The 18387-nt window shown below is 51.4% G+C and overlaps 1 protein-coding gene across 1 annotated transcript; it reads right to left on the bottom strand.

Annotated features, from left to right (window-relative positions):
- Positions 1 to 5610: 5610 nt before the first annotated feature.
- Positions 5611 to 18304, bottom strand: CATSPER3 (cation channel sperm associated 3). The gene is given in 9 exon segments (XM_076350422.1): positions 5611 to 5614; positions 6457 to 6617; positions 7663 to 7785; positions 8411 to 8581; positions 8955 to 9065; positions 9067 to 9138; positions 12555 to 12794; positions 13529 to 13682; positions 18195 to 18304. Coding segments are annotated over 9 exon segments (1146 nt in total).
- Positions 18305 to 18387: the final 83 nt, after the last annotated feature.

Here is an 18387-nt window from a genome sequence, read left to right as displayed (position 1 = left end):
GGAGAGCAGGTCAGTGGGTGTCCAAAAACCAGCCACAGACGCATGCAGTGTATGATCATACACCAATATGCATAGACAAGAAAGTTATTGTGGGCAGGGGTTTATACTAAATAGACAAAGTCCTATTGAGTTATAAGACAAAATCAACATCATCCTGCTGAGTAACTTAGGAAGTAATTAAGAGTAGTTTTATAGGTGCAAGATCCTGCTGTGCAATAGACCAGTAAAACCGTGTCCGAGTCTTCTGATGGAAGTGTGCAAGGATGCGTGTAACACGCGGGCCGGGCTCGTGCCGCAGGTGTGCCTGTGCCTGCTCATCCCCGCCTCCTCCGCTGGTCAGAAGAAGATCGGGGCACTTTACATGGGACCCGATTCCCCTCTCACATCCACCCGGTGCTCATTCGGGCATGACTCCACCTGCTTTGGAGGAGCACACTCTGATTCACACAATGTCCAAAGCAAAAATAAAGGGCCATGCTCCCAAAAAGCTGGACCAAATTTACGAAATTAAGCTAGATGGAGGCTTTGCAGGTCAGCTTTGAGACAGCAGTGAAGGAGCGGTGCTCCGGGCGTGGGTACGCCCCACTTCCCTATGGTCTGGCCACTCAACACCTCCAAGCTGGGCATCCAGAAATGAAGGCAACCAGCAAGAGCCAGGTGTTTCCCCAGATCCAGGCTTTGGGTTTTAATAGTTCAACATCAGCAGAATGGACAGGAGGCTGTTTCCAAGATGCCGAAATGAACCACAACGGTGGGACCCACCAAGCCATTAGGTCCTCCCTCCCCTGCTCTCCCGGCACAGTCCGCGGGGCCAGTGCTTGGCTAAACCAGCGCCAGGGGCTCAAGAGCCAGCTCATGTTCCCAGACCAAGGCAACATTTTTACCACGCCAGTTTAAACCATTAATAATCGTCTCTACAAACCCCCACAAGCTTCCAATGCTATGTAAACTGAAGTGAATTAAAATAATTTTTTTTCCATCGCTGTTTAAAATGTGCGATGCTTTTTCTAAACAGCCCCACGAGCAAAAGAGAGAGGGGGGAGTCTGAAACGGTTCCCTGGACTCCGGCCAGGTCCCAGCGAGTGCTTTATGTTTCACTTCAAGATGGTCAGAGCAGAGGTTTAACACAAACAGCGTTAGGTTAGTTAAGTCCTGCTTTGACCAGCAACGGGTGTTGGAGACATAAACAGATTTCATTTGAACTGGGCTTAATGTAACTGGGTTTACAGAGTCACAGCTGATTTCGACATACATCAGAAGTGGTGTATATTTAGGGAGGCAGAGTGGTCCAATGGCGAGGGCGGCGATCCGTATAGGTGCCCCAGTGCCGGTGCTGACCCCCCGTGCACCCCTCGGCGATCCCCACCGCTCCTTTATCTGCAAAATGGAAAGAGCTGACCTACTTCACAGAGCAAACCTGGAATCAATTAATGTCTAGCCTGCATTTAGGAGAGGCAAAACACTATATAAACATTATGTATCATTTAGCTTCTGAGGAAAAGCCATTGCCTGGCAAAAGGGGCCTCTCCTTTTTATTTTATGAAGTCCGGTTTACACTGGTGCAGCCCTCCTGACTTCTTTGGCCTGGTCCTAATTTACACCAGCCCAAAGCGCAGGAGAAACCAGCTCACAAAGTACATTAATTTCCCTCATTAACACGTGGGGGTCTCTTTGCTGAGAACCCCCATTTCATATTTGGTTGCTCTCTGAGTCTCCCCAGGACAAAGCTGAGGGGCAGCATCACGCTGTGTGTCGGGCACCAAAAAAGCTGCTGGCACCTCCCAAAATCAAAGACACTGGCCAGAGGGCTGCTTCACACTGCCCAGCCTGGCCAAAGCAGTTGAGCAACATCCCGACGTATTCAGAGCATTTCTCAGAGTGTTTCAGCAGTTCTTGGTCCAAGTCAGCCCATTCAGAGGGACACAGAGGTATGGGGAAAATTAAGCAGCAGGAAAAAGCTTTATTGGGGCGTAAGGTGAAGCTGAAGGTGGGAAATGCACAGAAGTGTCCAAAGACGGGTCCCCCATGGAAAGTCAAAGCAAAGGCTTTCACGGGAAAAAAAAAAAAAACAAACCAAATCCCCCCTGACAGCAGAGCCCTGCCCCGCAGCGAGGAAGCAGAGGTGGGAAGCTGCCCCCAGACAACTTCTCCACCACCCCCAGCCGCTGCCTGTCTCCCAGCAAGCCTCCCTCCTCCCTGCATGTTATTTTACATATTTTACAGGTTGCTCTGCCCATGTGCCGTAAGCCCCTGGGTGCCATTACCACAGCCTGTCCCCTCCTGGTCCCAGCAGTGAGGCTTTTTGCACCCAAAATGCCGCCCGCAGCCCTCTGCAGCCCCTGGGCTCGTACCTCCAAAATGAATTCTGTACCAAAATTAAAGGCAGAGAGGCTTCTTCCAAAGCAGCAATGTTTCTGGTGATCACACAAGGCCACAATATTTTAAGGAATCTGAAAAACTTGAGAGCGCTTTGCCGTTTACCAGCTGGAAACTGGAAATCCGTCGGCAGGGTTAGAGGATTTTGCCACTCTCCACCTTTTTGGTTGCTGCCTGTGATTGCTGGTCTCTGCATTCATCCTGAATTACTCACCAATGTCACTGTTGCACTTTCCTGCCACTAGAATTTTATTTTCAGTTAAAAAATATCCCCAGACCATTTATGACCAATGTCCTTTCACCCTGGTTGCGGTCCTGTGGTCTCCGGCTCTTGCACACCGTTTTTTCAGCCTGTCTGAGCCCTTCCTATAAACACAGGGAGGCTTAGGATTGTTTTTCACACTACACAAAAGTTTTATCTTACCATTAAAATAATGAAAACCAGGATTACCGACAGCCCGCATCCCAAGCCGGGGTGCTGCTGGTGAGACCCAGCCCTGCGTTTCTGGGGACCCTCTGCACCCACCGCTGCGGGGAAGGGGATGGTCCTGGCTGACGGGCCAGGTGACCCTCATCACTCACCCAAACTCAAATACTGCAGGAATTGTCCCAGTTCCGTGACACCTACTGCAGTGTGGCCCAAATACAGCCTGTGACGCTGATACCTCAGTCATGTCCATCGTAGAGGGATTTGCTAATTCAAATAAGCAAAGGTCCTTTAACCTTGGCATTATTAGCTTTGAAGCCCACAGGAACCATTTCTAGGATCGGTATTTGCTTCTCCCGGTTTGGCTCTGTCCTTGAAATGGGCACAGGAACAAACCTGCACTTTGGATAATACCCCAAGCGATGCTTTCCATGTCACCCGGGGGTGACACATGGACACGCACAGGCACAGAGCTGGGTTACCCCTAGAAAAACAAAAAAAGGAGGAGAAAAAGTTTAAATAATGAATTAGCAAGAAAATCCACCTGGAAATTGTGCATGCAAAGATACGCAGGCAGTATTTCTGGAGGGGTGAACAGTGTGGGCACGGCTGGGGAAAGGTCGGATACCCCACGCCGCTCCGCTTGTCCGGCTCACTGGACCGTATCACATGTAGCTGTCAGAGAAAAGCAGGTTTTCATCTCGTCTCTCCACCAAAAGGGTCACATCACGTATTTTAGCACCACATGTGTTTCCATCATGTTGGGGAAGTTTTAGGAAGTATCCCTCATAAAACACAAAATTATTACAAACGAGAACATGGAAAACAAATTGAGCAGGAGCTCGTGTCATTGGTTTCTCCCTAGCCCTTTTACGAGGAGCTCCTGTTAGCAGCTCTCAGCCCCCTCACGCTGGCTGGCTCGGGCGAAGGCTTTGGGGCACAAACCCACTGCAAATGGCAGCCCCAGGGCTGGTATCAAAAACGCATTTTAAAGCACCACAGAGATGATTCTGTGGGTTTAATGAGAGGCAGGCAGGGCCGCAGCAGCGGTAGAAAGCTCTGCAAAATCAACCCACCCCTCTCCGTAGGGACGTGTCAATAATTTTGTCTTAGATAGTGTTCATGTCTGGCTCTCGTTTATTTTGCTGCTGGAAGCCATAGCATAGTAGTGAAAAGGATATTTTCTAGATGTTCCCCTGGTAATACTGAACTCCCATTGATTATGCAGAATCACAAGGAATGGTCATATAAAAACCATCGAGAATGAGAAAAACTCAACACTTGACGTTATACCAGCACCGCCATCAAAGGCAAAACCTGCAGCAGCCTCATGTCCAAGTCATCAGAAGCTTGAGTCTGCCCGCTTGCCGCAAGAGCCAAGGAGCAGCCATGAGCCCCCAGCATCCCCGACACCAGGCACCCACCCCTCTCCCCACATCAGTAATGTAATCCAGCCCGGAGAGAGCCAAACCCCCAAACCCAGCACCCCCTGGGCACTTTCCTCCCTTTCATCATCCCCCAAGACTCATGTCTCGGTTCCTGCCATAGCGTGCTAAGGGGGGGACCGTGTCGGGGGTAAAGCGGAGCCGTGCCATGCAGCCCCGCTCTGCTAATCCCCATTGCCCACACGACCGGGAGGGGGTCAGGGTGGCTCGTTCCTCGTCACCTCAGGCAGATCGACTGCTGCCATCACGGTCATCGTGCCCGGGCTTTGGGGCTGTAGCTCTGTACCGGTACACGCCGTGCCGTGCAGAGGAACGGCTGCCGCTCCGCAGGTCTCCTCTTTCCTTCTCCAATTACCCAAAGCCGTGTGGGTGTGTTTGCATTAAAACTGCCAGATGAACCCAAGCGGGTTATTCCAAGATGCTAATCAGCATCAGAGCACAGAAATGAGCTGCTTCGTTCAGAGATATCACGATCCATTTCCTTAGCGTGGGTTGGTTTGCTCTGACTCAGAGCAGCCCCTTCGCTACGCCGAGGCTGCTTGATCTTAGAAAGAGAGAGCTGGCAGGGAGAGCACCGGAGGCCTTGGGCTCTAGTCCCAGCCTTGCCTCAAGGTTTCCAGGAAAAGGACCCGGGCTGTGATCCTTTCCCAGGGCACAGTTTCTCCAGCTCTGAACGGCGACGTGCCTCCCTCCATCAGCGGCTGCCTGCAGCATGGGGCCAGCACCGGCAGCTGCGCTTCCACCCGGTCAGCGAGTGGAAAGAAGCGCAGATATTTTCTGAATTACTTTTAATCATAAATGTTCCTGGCTTATTTTAATGAAGGTTTGAAGAGGAGGTTGTAGGCAGAGCTCTGACAGCCACCAAGGATCATGCTCCCCCTGAAGAACTTTTAACTTTTCATCTTCTCATGAGCTGGCAATGATTTTTCTTTCATGACTTCCACAATCTCTCTCAATATGCCAGTATGTTCGTAATAGTGGTGTTGCAACCTGCAGTGTGAGAAGAGCATGGTAGAAAGATCCCCAAATACCATACAAAATGGGAAGCACCATGTCTAAGGCATACGGAGAACTGCACCCTCTGCAAGCACCCCTCCATTCACCCGGCAGGGCCAGGAGCAATGGAAAAATCCCAAGTATTTTGCATGACGTTGAGCCCCCTGGGTCCGCAGATTTTCTTTAACATCCTTGTAAATATTTTTCTCCCAAAAGATCAGAGGAGAACGGCAGAAGTGCAACCTTGGACTGGCTCTGCATCATGTGCCATGTGCACAGCAAAACATTTTCAGAAGCACTAGTCCTGCTCAGTGCATTCGAAGTACGGGGGGAAAATAATCCAGAGACTCCTGACAGTAACTGCAGTCACCTGGGGAATGGGGCAAAAGGGAATTTTTGATATCTGGGGCATTTTTTCTGGACTCCGGGCCAGACTGCGGGTTTTTTAAACAATAGGTACCAAGCTGTGATCATAGGCTTGTATCACACTAAGGTTAACCTAAGAAATGTAAGACTCAGCAGTCTCCATTTGGGGGATTTGTGGGAGTTTTTTCTGGTTACATGGTTTAGACTCACTGCCTGGGGTTAGTTGTTCCCCAGACAAGATCCAGAGAAGTCCATTGCTGAGGCAAAGCACAGGTCAGCCTGGGCTACTGCTGTAAGAAGAAGGCAAGTCTTCCTCACCTCCCAAATGTGGGTGCAAACACGTCCTCCAACCCCACTGCCCCCATAAATCTGGGGTGCGCTCTCGCCTCTCTCCCAGGCATGCTGAGGGGTGGAACATGGCAGCCAGACCAGGAGGATGGAGCCTCGCTAGGGGCTGTGCACCCAGGGGACACCCGGGGCTCTGCAAACCCCAGGACGTGCCGGGGCTGGGGCGCAATGAGGAACAGTGAGGAACGGTGAATTTTCCAGCAGGAAATTGAGCACATTTGTGATGGACACTGGTCCCACGCTGACACTGCATGGTGCTTGGAAATGGCATCAGCCCTCTTGACGGGAACGAAACCAGCCCCATTTCTAGCATGTGGCATATGTTGGTACCTTTCTAGACTCTCAGCACTGCTCATGCTGAGACCAGTAGCATTTTCCTTAGGGAGAACAACCTCAAAATGTCCATTCGTTCCAAGAAAATAATTCAGTACATCAAAAGGCCATCTGTTTTTGTAACTTGGAGTCTCTCTTGTAGTCACCTTCTCCACCGTTACTAACCTGTTCAGTGTGTCATCCTGGAGGTCCAGGAACGGCAAATACAGATCAATAAACGGGATGGTGAAACAAAAACCTTCCATAATGATGATATCAGAGTGGTGCAAAGTCTTTTTGATGTCATCCAGCAGCTCACTGAAATCTTCACCTTGAGTGATTTTGTGCTATGAAAAAGAACAAGCCCAGGAAGAAAACCCTGTTAGGAAGAAGGAGGTGACACTTCGGACTGTCACCCTGCAGACCCCGACGTGGGCTTCGCACCGGCTGTGGGCTGGAAACGGGGCTATCTGTGACCCCCATCCCAATGCACTTTTGGAGCAGCCAGACGTGCCAGGCGGTGCAGGAGCTCCCAGGCGCTGATGGGATGGGGATGCCTGTCCCAAGGGAGGCAGCCCGGGGTCTCCCCAGTGCCCGCCCAGTCAGGCAGGTCCTGCAGCTCTGCAGGGACCCCCACCCCTGCCCTTGGGGTGGGACCCAAACCACTGACCCAAATCGGTCACTCAGTCTAGTAGTCGAACTGGTGATTTTCTGGCCCAAAGGCAAGAACACTCTCAACCGAGCCAGCCTGAACTGATTATTTTTAAATTACATTTGCTAAAAGCAAGAATGAGCAGAAGAGTTGATGGAAACAGGGAGTCACGTTGCTCTAATCATTTACATTTCAGTGACAGCTTTACTGCGTTTATTTCAAGTCAGCTTTGCAAAAGCCCTTTATCAAGCAGTGCACAGCTCTCCTACAGACGCTGCAGCACGTGTTTCAAGCCCGTAGTAGCATTTTGGATACGTCGCATCAACAGGCTGCGAGAGCGCCTGAAGGAGCGCGACCTCCCTCGAGTGCTCACAGAAACCGAGTCCAAGCCATTTCTGGACAGGGCTCTTGGCTCGACATGACCCTAAAGGATTTCTTTTTAAACTTCTCTTTGAAGTTAAACAAACTCAGACAAAACACATCAAAACCGATTAAGAGTTTTTCTCCACCTTTATAATACTTTAACCACTATGTGCCATCATAATACTTTTAGCTGCACATGTGATGAGCCTACCAAAAAGGCATATAGGATCTACAGCTTGGATTATTATAAAAATGGGCAAGGAAAGAAAGGGAAATTTTTCCTCCACTGAAAGCAGTTCATCCACGTCTTGCCCCCTGTTAAACAACATCCAACATTTGCAGACAGTGCTGTCCGCCCACAGCTGACCACAGCCCACCTGCCTGAGCGTGACTTCGTTGCTCACGTTCTTCCCCTGCTTTTTCAGGATCTTCTGTTTCTTGGCCCAAACAGCAGCCGCCTTCGCTGCTTTGCAGTCCTGTTCGTACTTCTGAGTCAAGTCCTGCCAATGCCAAACTGCAGGGATGCGAGTGAGTCCCCGAGCACCGCTCGCAGCTGGTGGGTCAAGAGATCGGTCAGGAAGACTTGGGCTTCAAAAAACCCCTGGTCCAGCCCCGGTCCCGTGCAGCAGCAAGAGGTGTTAAGCGGGACAACCTCAGGGCTGGCAGCCGATAGCTGCTGGGGAGCAGATGCCTCTAGCATAGGATTTGCCATATTCCCCCAGCACACCCAGCTGACCCTGGCCCTGGCTCCACATCGGAATTTGTTGCAGAAGGACCAGAGGCAGCTACAAGACCACGAGAGCAGCCCTGGGTTAAACAGAGGCAGAAACAGGTCGTGGCTGAGAGGACCTCGGTGCAGAGTGTGCACGCAGGGGACCTGGGGGCTGGCTGTGCTGGAGGAACAGGAGCTTTCGGCAGCTATGGAAAAATAGTCAAAGCAGGAGCGCAGAGATGACCCAAAAAGGGGACTGTGGGGAAAGGTACACTTATTCTGCTCAGGGACTGGGGAATTCTGTATCCAGAATGTTTCTAGCTGCACCAGAAGCCAACTTCTGCAAGCAGCCAAGCACCAGCTTTCCAACCGGAGCCTGTTAGCTGGTAGGACGCACACTCACACACGCTCACACGCGCATGCACACTCAATGCACAGAGCTCGCGTGACCTGGTAATCACAAGTGCAATCAACGTGTTGAAGAAGATGAAGTTGCCCAGCAAGATGAACACGACTATGAACACGTGGCTGCTTGTAAACCCATAAAGATCCATCTCGCGCTGTAAGTCTGTCCAACCATCAACCTGCAAATGTATTTAAGCAGACCAGAGAGTGAGTTCCAAACCACAGCATAACTCACAAGCCATATGAAATCTTCCTCTTCTTTTTCTTTCTTTTTTAAAACTGAGCACAGTTGCTCTGTTCCTCAGAGGTCCGGGTTTAAATCAGCTAGTACAGATCTCTCTGCTGTCAGCTTCAGAGGTTTCCCCCTCTGAATTTGCAATACTGGGTAGGGAAGTTTGTCTATCAAGGCAAATTTTCCCAGGGATCTGGAATATGAGTTCACTGCTGAGCAGTTCATGCTCTCCCTAATGAAGTCACAGGTTAATCAAAGGGCTTCTTCAGCAGCAGTTTGTCATTTGGCTGAGACAGACTGGAAAATGCTGCTGTACTTACGGTTACTAAACTGAAGAGCGTGAAGAGGGCGGCCTTCAAGCTGCCCCAGTTTTCAATGTCTCCGGTTTTGGGATCTCGGTACCATCCATGTCCCTAAATGGCAAACACAAAACATCAGCAGGAACAGCAGGATGAGGGCATACATCACTGTCTGCACCGCCTGGCCAAGGGTCTCTGTGAAAACCTGCAAAAGGAAAAACAAATGCGTGCTCCGTAGGTGAGGGAGATGCTTGGCGGGGATGAAGGCTGGGAAAAGCAGGGCTGGGGATGCGGGAGGTGACAGCCTCCCTCGACCACCTCTGAACCAGCTCCCTTGCGTGCATCCACAGGACTGTACTGGGAATTAAGGAGAGGGAAGGGGCAACGACCATGGGAGCATGACAAAATCCAGAGTCTGTGGCCGTGCATCAGCCTCTTGGACTGGGAAATGGCCCCTGTAGGGCTCAGTGGTGAGTAAGTGCTGCACAGTGGCAAGACCAAGGGCTGCTTGGTCCCAGAAGCGTCACACCGGGGCTTCTCACTGCCTTTTGAAACACGGACAGGTTACTAACGGAGTAACGGATTCCTGTTGATAAAGGATACGGCTGTCCCAAGCTTCTGCATTAATAAATTAGCAGAATAAAAATGAGCAGTGCTATTAACCCTCGTGCCTTGGGGTCTGAGCACAAACTGGAGGTAGATCGGTATCTCTGCTGCCCTCACTGTCCTGCTGCTCCTCCCCTGCCGTGCAGGATGGGCCAGGATGGGAGACAGGAGTCCGCAGTCATCTCTCATCCCCCTGTGCCTGCTCAGCTTGGGAAAGCCCCGTGCAAAGCCTGGGGTCACCGGGAAGGGACATGATACTGCTTCTGAGACCATCTCACACCTTATAAAGACCCACATATGACACCAACATATATAAAAGACACTCCTGGGAGTTGATGGGAGTGCTGGTTTGGTGAAGCAAGCTTATCGTTGGTAAGGACTTTTAGGCAAATGCAAACTTTCCCGTTAACTCCAAATCACAGACAACTACATGCAGTCTCTTGCATCCATGTTACGTTACCCTGCAGAGCAGCGGCAGCACGGGCTGGCTGCTCCCCCGGTAACACTGTGCCTGCTAGTTCCAGGGGGGGGGTCTTACACAGCTCACCCATTCAAAGACTGTCCATCCATCACCTCTGACTGTCAACAGCATCTCAGGTTAAAGCTCTGAATCGCATCCGGCTGAGCTGCTCGGATGATACCGCCTGGAGGGGATGTTTGTGCAGAGCTAGAACAAGGGGCTCTTCCCAGTCTCCCCCGGCTGCCAACATCCCGAGCTTGTTCAGATGGGTTAAGGACTCCTGCAGCAGTTCCCTACTTTTGCAAGTCTTGCCTGCTCCAGATAATGGTCCCACCACACTACGCATGGGGCAGCAGGGAAGGGCAGCATCCAACGCAGAGACAACACCGGCAACTGCGTTGTCTGCAGAACCACCTCAGAAAGCCCAAACTAGACCAGACCTAAACCCACCGAGTTTGGCACAAATTCCTGGAGGAACCGGCGGAGGGTTTTCCTGCCTCCCTGCACATGTAGGTCTCTCCGGCAGGCGCAGCCCAGGACTAGCAGGGGAACAAAAGCCATTCAACCCCAAAAATCAGGTGACATTTTTGCCAAATTATGTCATGGCATTGGGCAGGTTTGGGCTGTGGCACGTGGTCATAACAAAAACCAGCCACCCAGAGCTGGGGGCGGCAGGAGGGCCATAAAACGCTCCCAGCGACTGCAGGCTGGCGAGTGCCTCCCGTGCAGGACCATCACCTCATTTTCGATTGCCAAGGCTTCCCCGGCTGCTTCAGGAACCGCTGTGGAGTCCTGTGAGCTTTTATTAAGAAGGAGCTTTGTGGTTCACAGTCTGCACAGGTAGTAAACTACATCGGAATTAATCCCAAATATATTTTTAAAAAAGCAGAAAAGTCGATTTTTTTTCTTTTTTTTTGTTTTGTTTTTGTTTTACAGAACAACCTGGCATTTTTAAAGTTTATTTTGAAATTGAAATAAGGATGAATGGGGCCTACACTAAAACAGGGATTGCAGCTAACAGAACGTCTCTGTATGGAATACAACAAGGAAATTATTTCCTCAAGGTGGAAATTTATTGCTCCAAGGTGGAAGGCAGAGTGTTTTAAAGAGGTTTTTAATTAATAAAGGGAAACGTGCCAAGAATGTGTTCCATGTTTGAGCTCTCTGCATTAAATACTGCTAACCTGTTGAGGGCTAATTTAGGCTTCAATTAATAAATTACAGTACACACAGAGGCATGAACAGCCTCCTGCACCTTCAGCAAAATGCATTTAGACAGCTCTATCACATTTTAAAACAAATTTTAAGCAAGTAGGTGTTGTCTCTTGGGATGCCAAGAGGCTCAGGGCACTTGTCCCTTCAGGTCAGACGCAAAGGCAAGTACCAAATGCACCTGGAGCTGGAAAGCAGCGGCACGGCAGGGCTTTGCAGGGTATTTATAGCATCCCTGGAACAGGAAGGGACTGTGAGAGCTCAAAGAATTTTCCTCTTCGGTATTTTTTTCCCCCAGTAATGCCATTCTAGGCATTCTCACCCAAAGCCAGGATGCAATTTCCCAGTGGCCCCAGTCCCTTAGGTGTTAAGTCCCACCGACTTCCATCAAAACCTGGTGTTGCATGGCCCAGATTTTCAAAGGCATTTAGGCTCTTAAACTTGCAGATTTGTGCCGAGTGGGATTTTTTCCAAAGCACCTCAACATTTTAAGCGTCTCAGGGGGGAACGGTGCCAAACCTTATCCTACAGGTTTTCTTCCTCGTGGTCCCCAGACGAGGCATCTCCTGGCAGTGAGTTCCACAAGTGCATAGCGTGAGGCTCAAACCAACAAACACACACTTACCCCGATTTAAATGTCTCCCCATTTCGCCATGCAGCAATTTGGTCTCTTATAATCAGCCAGACCAAACTGGAGCATCTGATCGCCCATGCCTAAACCATTCATTATTTCATGCGCTTCTACGTGTCCTCGCTTCTCCCAGCGACACAGAATAATTAACTTATAAAAGTCTGGTGATAAGTGAAGTTTACGATCCAAACTAGAGGAATGAAGGCTCAGAAGTGAACGTTATAAGAGCCCTGTGCCCATAAACATCCCACTTCTGGTGGGCTACCCAGCCAATTAATTACACACAGAAATGCTGGCTGAGCATTCATTGCCCACATAAGCTCCTTGCTGAAAAACAAACCTCCAGAGTCATCAGGAGAAAACTAAGTAGGAGATGGTGTGCTGGAGAGAAAAATACACACAGACCGAGAATAGGACGTGACCTATGTTTTATAGGGGGATTTTTTGGGTCTACTCTGCTGTAGTAAAAAAGAAAATCTCTCCTCTCCTTGGGGGAAGGAGAAACAGGGGAAAAAAACCAATGGCCAAGCCATGGGCTTCTTAAAAAAAATCAGGAATTATTAGTTTTCGCCTTTGCTCATGAGCTACCGCAAGCATCGGCCCCTCTCAGGCCGGGTGGCCCCCAGCACCTGGGTACAGCAAAGCCTCCCCGGGCTCCTGGGCTTGGGATCCCCCCTCTCTGCTGTGACTTAACTAGTGAGCAGCGCTTTACCCTCATCCCGCGGCTGTACTTGATGAGCTTGGGTATGCGGAGGGTCTGGAGACCTTTGGTCGTCCCCTCCAGGTGGGTGCGCGTGGCGGTGTCCACGGGCAAGACATGCGGGAGGAAGGCAATGAGGAGGATGGCGGCATTCAAGATGTCGTAGCCGCTCTTCCAGTAGGCAGTGGGATCCGCGTACAGCTTCAGCAAAAGCTCGGTGGTGTAAACAGTGATGAAGAAAGCATCTGTGACCTGGAGAGAGGAGGAGGTGAGCCCGGGCAGCTGCCTGTGACTGCCAGACCCCGCGCACCAAGCCAGCACTTTCATATTAAATGTCCCCAACAGCGTCCCTCTGCCCATGGGGACCATTCCAAACGCGAGCCGAGCTCACCCCGCCGCAGTCGTCATCACGGGTCACTGCCCAGCATGGGAGGGTCCTGGCTGCATCCCAATGCACCGTGCACCCCATCGGCCCCTCGGAGCCAGGCACGCTCCGCTCGCTTCCCCGCACGGAGCCTGGTCCTGCAGCCAGAGCTCTTGGAAACCTCCGACGCTCATGACTGGGTTTCTTGACATTAGCCAGGCCTGGCTATATATTACTGGGATATATAATTAAGGCTCAGAGGTTTGCGTACAGTAGCTGGCTTGTGTAAGACAAGGAAATCAAGGAGTGTGACCAAGAGGGATTTTTCAATGTGAAAATTGAGTATTAAAAGGGTGCTTAAAACTAGCTGTGCTAAAACCATGAAGGGGAAAAGGGCTGCCATGGAAAGGACGGAACAATTGCATTTTAAGAACCATAATTATCGAATAAGTGAAGCGATCTGAAGCTGAAATACAGCCAGGCCCTGGGCTGGTGCAGGCAATGGCATGGGGGAGGATGGTGGACTGGCAGCCACCCTGAGTGGCTGCAGGGGCCGGACCCCCATGCCCTCCATCCCTCTCCTCCTGGCCATGGCACGTGGGAGAGTGCCCCCAAGCCTCACCTCGAAAAAGGTACCCCAGCGTAACCGGCAGCGGTAGTTGGTCTCCACAGCCAGGGAGATGGCGGCGATGGAGGTGATGCAGATCATGAGCGTCATGAACTTGTTGCTGCCCAGCAGCCTGCACAGGGAGGCACAAAACTTGGTGTCCTCTCTCCTGTAAGAAACAATGGCAGAGCTGGAGGGAGCTCTTGCAGTTCGATGTCTTTTTTTGTTGGTTTTCCCATGACCCAGCCCAGCAGCTGGACCCGGCTGGAGATCCTGCTCCTGTTTGAGTCCTCCCTTCACCCAGGCTGAACTGGACCCGAACCAGCAGGTCCCGCAGCATACACATCACCTGGGGGGTAGCTCCGCACCAAAAGGGCTTTGCTCCATGTGTACCTGAGCCAGCAGAAGGGAGCACGGCTTGCAATGGCCTCCAACAGACACTGGAAGGATCTAGTAAGAAAATTGGAGGTGACTCGTCTATTCTGGGAAGGGTGTGGATGCTCCACGTGCCGCTTCCCTGATCGCTCCATGAAATAGCCGGGTGCTCCTTAGCTTCCCCAAGTGACCCTCGGCATGGGCGGGAGGGTGGAACTTGCTGTTTGACATCCCCACTTTCTAAGGTCACTTCCAGTTAAAGAAACCACACAGGCAAGTGCCCAGACCAAGTCCTGGATAAACAAAATCTCTGCATTAGCAGTATAACAAGCAGACGCTGATTATTCTTAATTTACTGGGTTTGCGTTGCTGAGCAGTTTAGGCTTACACCCATTCCTACCTGGGGGAGGAGGTAAGCCGGGATGATGCTGCATGGGCGCCGGGCCCCATCCCTCCCAGCATCCGAGGGGAACGGCCCGTCTCCGTGCCGAGGCGGGAGGAGCAGGCGGTGAAACGCTGCCGGCCCTGCAGAGGAGCATCGCACCATCGTGTCACCCTGGTACTAGCGTCTAACAGCAAAAAAATGATGAGCGCTCCTACAATGAGGTGTGCATTTGAGCTTCAGGGGGGGTAATCCTTCCTCATGCACCCACCAATGGTCTGGAAACGGTGCAGGAGCCCAAGCACGGACCTCTGCTCTTTCTGGGGACCCTTCCCGGGGCTCCAGCATCCCCGCAGCCCACGTGGGCTGGCCTGGCTCTAACCAGAGGACCGTTGGCAGCCGTGCCTGGACTCTTTCCAAAGTTTGTTTGCAAACGAGTTGTCAGTTCCTCACCAAAGGGTCCAACTCTGCAACAGATCTTCAGCGCGAGCAGTGCTTATGTAAACACGGCCTTTGATGTCAGCGGGATAACTCACATCCATGTTTGCTTTTTGCCTTGGTTCTTTAAGAGAAAGAGTATTAGCAATTGCCAATTTATTTCAATTAGTCAGCATCCCTGTGCTTGCTAGTCTGGACGCTCTGCGAGCACTTGTTCCAGGACACACACATGTTTGGCTAATCCCGAGGTGCAGCTTTTGGGTAAGCCGCAAATATTTGTTTCTTGGAGCAAACAACTGTAAAAAACTGAAACTAGCTCATGCAGAAGAACTCATTAGCTTCAGTTAATTGGCAATCCCTTCATTAACCTGAGGCTGAAAAGGCCAGAGGAGATGCACACATCTATCAGAAGCTGCAGAAAGCTCGAAGCTTTCAAAACTGTGTTTTGCATGATTGAAAAGCACTGGCGGATGAGGAAAAGGCAGAGCGGGGCTGAGGACCTGGCAGGCTGCAAGGCTGAGCATGAAGGCAGTGCTGGAGCAGGGATCTGGGCAAACCCAGAAACTGTGCTCGTCACCGAAAACCGGGGATGCTGCAAACATCCCTGACCCAGGGCCAAGACATCTGGGGGACATAAACCAACAGAAAACTCCAGTCCAACGGGATCTGCTTTGTGGTTTCGCTCTGCTGAACCCCCAGGGCTCCAGGTGGGGCCAATCCAGCCACTGCCACAGCAGCCCGGACACGTCCCAGGGGATGTTGTGATCCCTCCAGCCCCATCCTGGAGCCAGGGATGTGTCACAGACAACGGGGAAGCATCTGAAAAGTAACCACATCAGTCTGTCCTTCCAGCCTCAAGAAGCGGCTGGGTGAGGACACATCCTCATTAGCCTTCTGGGGTCTGCTCTTCTTCAGCCACTCCACCACCACGCCTCAGCCACCAGTCTGGGCAGCTGGGAGGAGGAGGAAGGGCAGGAGGAATCCCGGCGCAGTCGGATGGAGCCATAACTCCCAGACCAAGACAGAGACATTTGTTTTCTAACACGTTCCTGCAGAGCTGCCTGTGAGACCCCATCCCCAGAACCCCAGAGCACATCCGATGCCGATGCCACCCCTTTCAATATGATTTTTGCAGTTTATTGGACCTGAGCTCCCATTTTGGGGAAAGGAAAGGATTATTCACTGGCCCTGTTTCAGAGACGGTCCTGTGAAGGTGTGAATCTCCAGCCTCGCAGGACTGGAGCCACGATCCCAACCACGTAGCATGCTGCAGGCATCTTTCCTACTCTGCTCTCTCCACCTCGAGTTTTTGCTTTTTAATTTCCTGTGGCCACGGAGCACCATCGGAGGGTCTCCCAGGGACGGCGTTTCCCACATGCCGTGGACTGGGCTAGTCGATGGGACACACCAAGCTAAATCAGTCTCGACACAGGGAAGTTACCTGCAAGGAGAAGGCCGTTCCACGATGGATTATCCAAATACTTCAAGCCACAATCAGCATTAAAGCAAAAAAACCCCAAACACTCCAGGGGAATATTTAAGCTGGTGGCTGCTAGCCATGAGCCGAACCTCACAGTGAACAGGGAAAAGTGATTAGTTTGCCAGAGCGGCACCATCCCGCACTGGGGTGTGACCTCGCAGGTGCACGGGGAGCAGGCACCAAACCGACCCCGAGGAGAAGCCGGCACAGCCGAGGAAGCCGTATTTTGGGCAGCTGCTCGATCCATAACATCACGGAGCAGCACAGCTCCAGCGATGCCATCACCTGGAGAAGACCCAAACCCTGCTCTCTGGCTACTTTTGTTCAGAGCGGAGCTGACAACGCTCTTCACAAGAGAAGGCGCCTTAGGCTGAGGTTCCTGGCCCAAATCCAGCGCCTGTCATTAAATCCTTGCTGTATAAATTTCCTGTGAAGTTCCAGCTCGCGCAGGGAGACTGTGCATCCCCTCCCCACGGCCCTCAGCATCCTGCACTCACCGCACCAGCAGCACGCGTGCAGGTGGAGAAGAGCTGGGGAGATACAGGAGCACAGAGTGGGTGCGAGCTGGCTGCTGTGGATTTAGGGAGCTGTATGAAGGGGGGTCAGGGCTCCTCAGCATCACGGGGCTCCCCTGCCCGGCTCTGCAGAAAGCATCGAGTTGGGGATGCTGCTGAGACAGGGCAGGAGGTGGAGTTCAACGTTCATCGCAGATTCGGGATGCGTTTCAGAAACGCTGGGAATCCTGCCCAAAAAAAAACCCAAGCCAGAATAAAAGGTGCTTTTATAATGAAAGAAACCCCTGGTGCCTGCAGGGTGAAGCAAAGCCCGGGAGAGCGCCACTGCTTCCCGAGGCGAGCAGTGCGGGTACTGACCCACGCAGGGAGCGCCCAGCAGCAGCCAAACAAAACCAAGCGGGGCCGGAGGCAAAGGCACCGCCTGGGAGCCCCGAGGGAACCCGTGGCGTGAGCGGCACGATGGCAGACCTCTTCATGGCATCAGCGGAGCCAGGACTTCACTTGTGAGACTGTCTCTGAAGTCAGCACTCGCTGGAAAAGAAAGCGGAAGCCGTTTATTCACTATTTTTATTTTATTATTATTAGTGTTGCACAGCAACGCTCCCAAAAGGCACTCGCAGGTCTGTGGGATGCCCCAGAAGTTAACAAGAGACTGGCTGAACAAGCGCTGCCCTAGAAACTACGAGCGTTTCAAAGCCGCCCTCCTCTTTTTTTCGCCTCTTCACCGCTCAGGGATCCTCAAACCACCACGGCTGCGCCGCTCTATGCCACAGCTGGACAGCGCAGCTCTCCGAGCTAAATTGGTTGGTGGGGATTTTCTTCCTCAGAGTATGTAAATAAACACCAATATTCTAAACCAAAGATCTCCCAGTAACTAAATATTATTTATCTTAAATTTATCTTAAACCTAAACAGCTTTGTCACACATGTACAATAATAAAGAAACAAAGTACCAAGGAGGAATTTGATTTTATTGGTTTTACTGCAAGTGCAGGCATTACGTATCAATTTCTAGTAACAGAGTTTTCACAGTTCATGGGAGATACTGTCAAAACTTTGGGTGAGGCTCGTTTCACTTCCCCACCAGTAACAGGAGACAGCACAGCCTGCTTGGTTGGTTTAGTTTCATTCACTCCTCACAGCAGTGACCATTTTCAAACCATGCCAGGGAAATCCGTCGCTTCCCTGGGGAAAGGCACTTGTAAGCAAAGAACATTTGAGCACGTTGTCTGAATTTGGGTCTTTTTAGGTATTAACTTGATTTCCCAAGTAGGGTTACTGACAATAAACCCCAACATCTTACATCTTGCTTCCTCCGACCAATTAGCACATGACCGCGCACTTGCGAAGGATTAACAAAAAAATACCTTTCTTATTTTATCGACATGAATACTTGCATGGCAGCTAGTGGCATTTTGCATCCCAAATATCTGAGAGACCACACACCTTGCACATACACCCGATATAGATTTGGGCACTCATGTATCTCACTTCTTGGTAGCTGGTAGCTGTGCCGCCGGAGTCATTCGAGCAATGCACTCAGGCATTTCGGAGGTGTCAATCTCCTGGGAGCTCTGCACCCAGAGCTGCTTGCAGGGCATGACGGAGCACGCTGGGGACACTCGGCAGCGGGATTGCAGAGCGAGAGGCCCTTCTGCAAGCCTTAAGGAGGTTGAAATCTCCC

The sequence above is a fragment of the Aptenodytes patagonicus genome, chromosome 12, assembly GCF_965638725.1.
Source record: "Aptenodytes patagonicus chromosome 12, bAptPat1.pri.cur, whole genome shotgun sequence".
Classification (NCBI taxonomy): domain Eukaryota; kingdom Metazoa; phylum Chordata; class Aves; order Sphenisciformes; family Spheniscidae; genus Aptenodytes; species Aptenodytes patagonicus.
The sequence above is the reverse complement of the archived record's forward strand: the minus strand, read 5'-3'. Positions and strand labels throughout refer to the sequence as shown.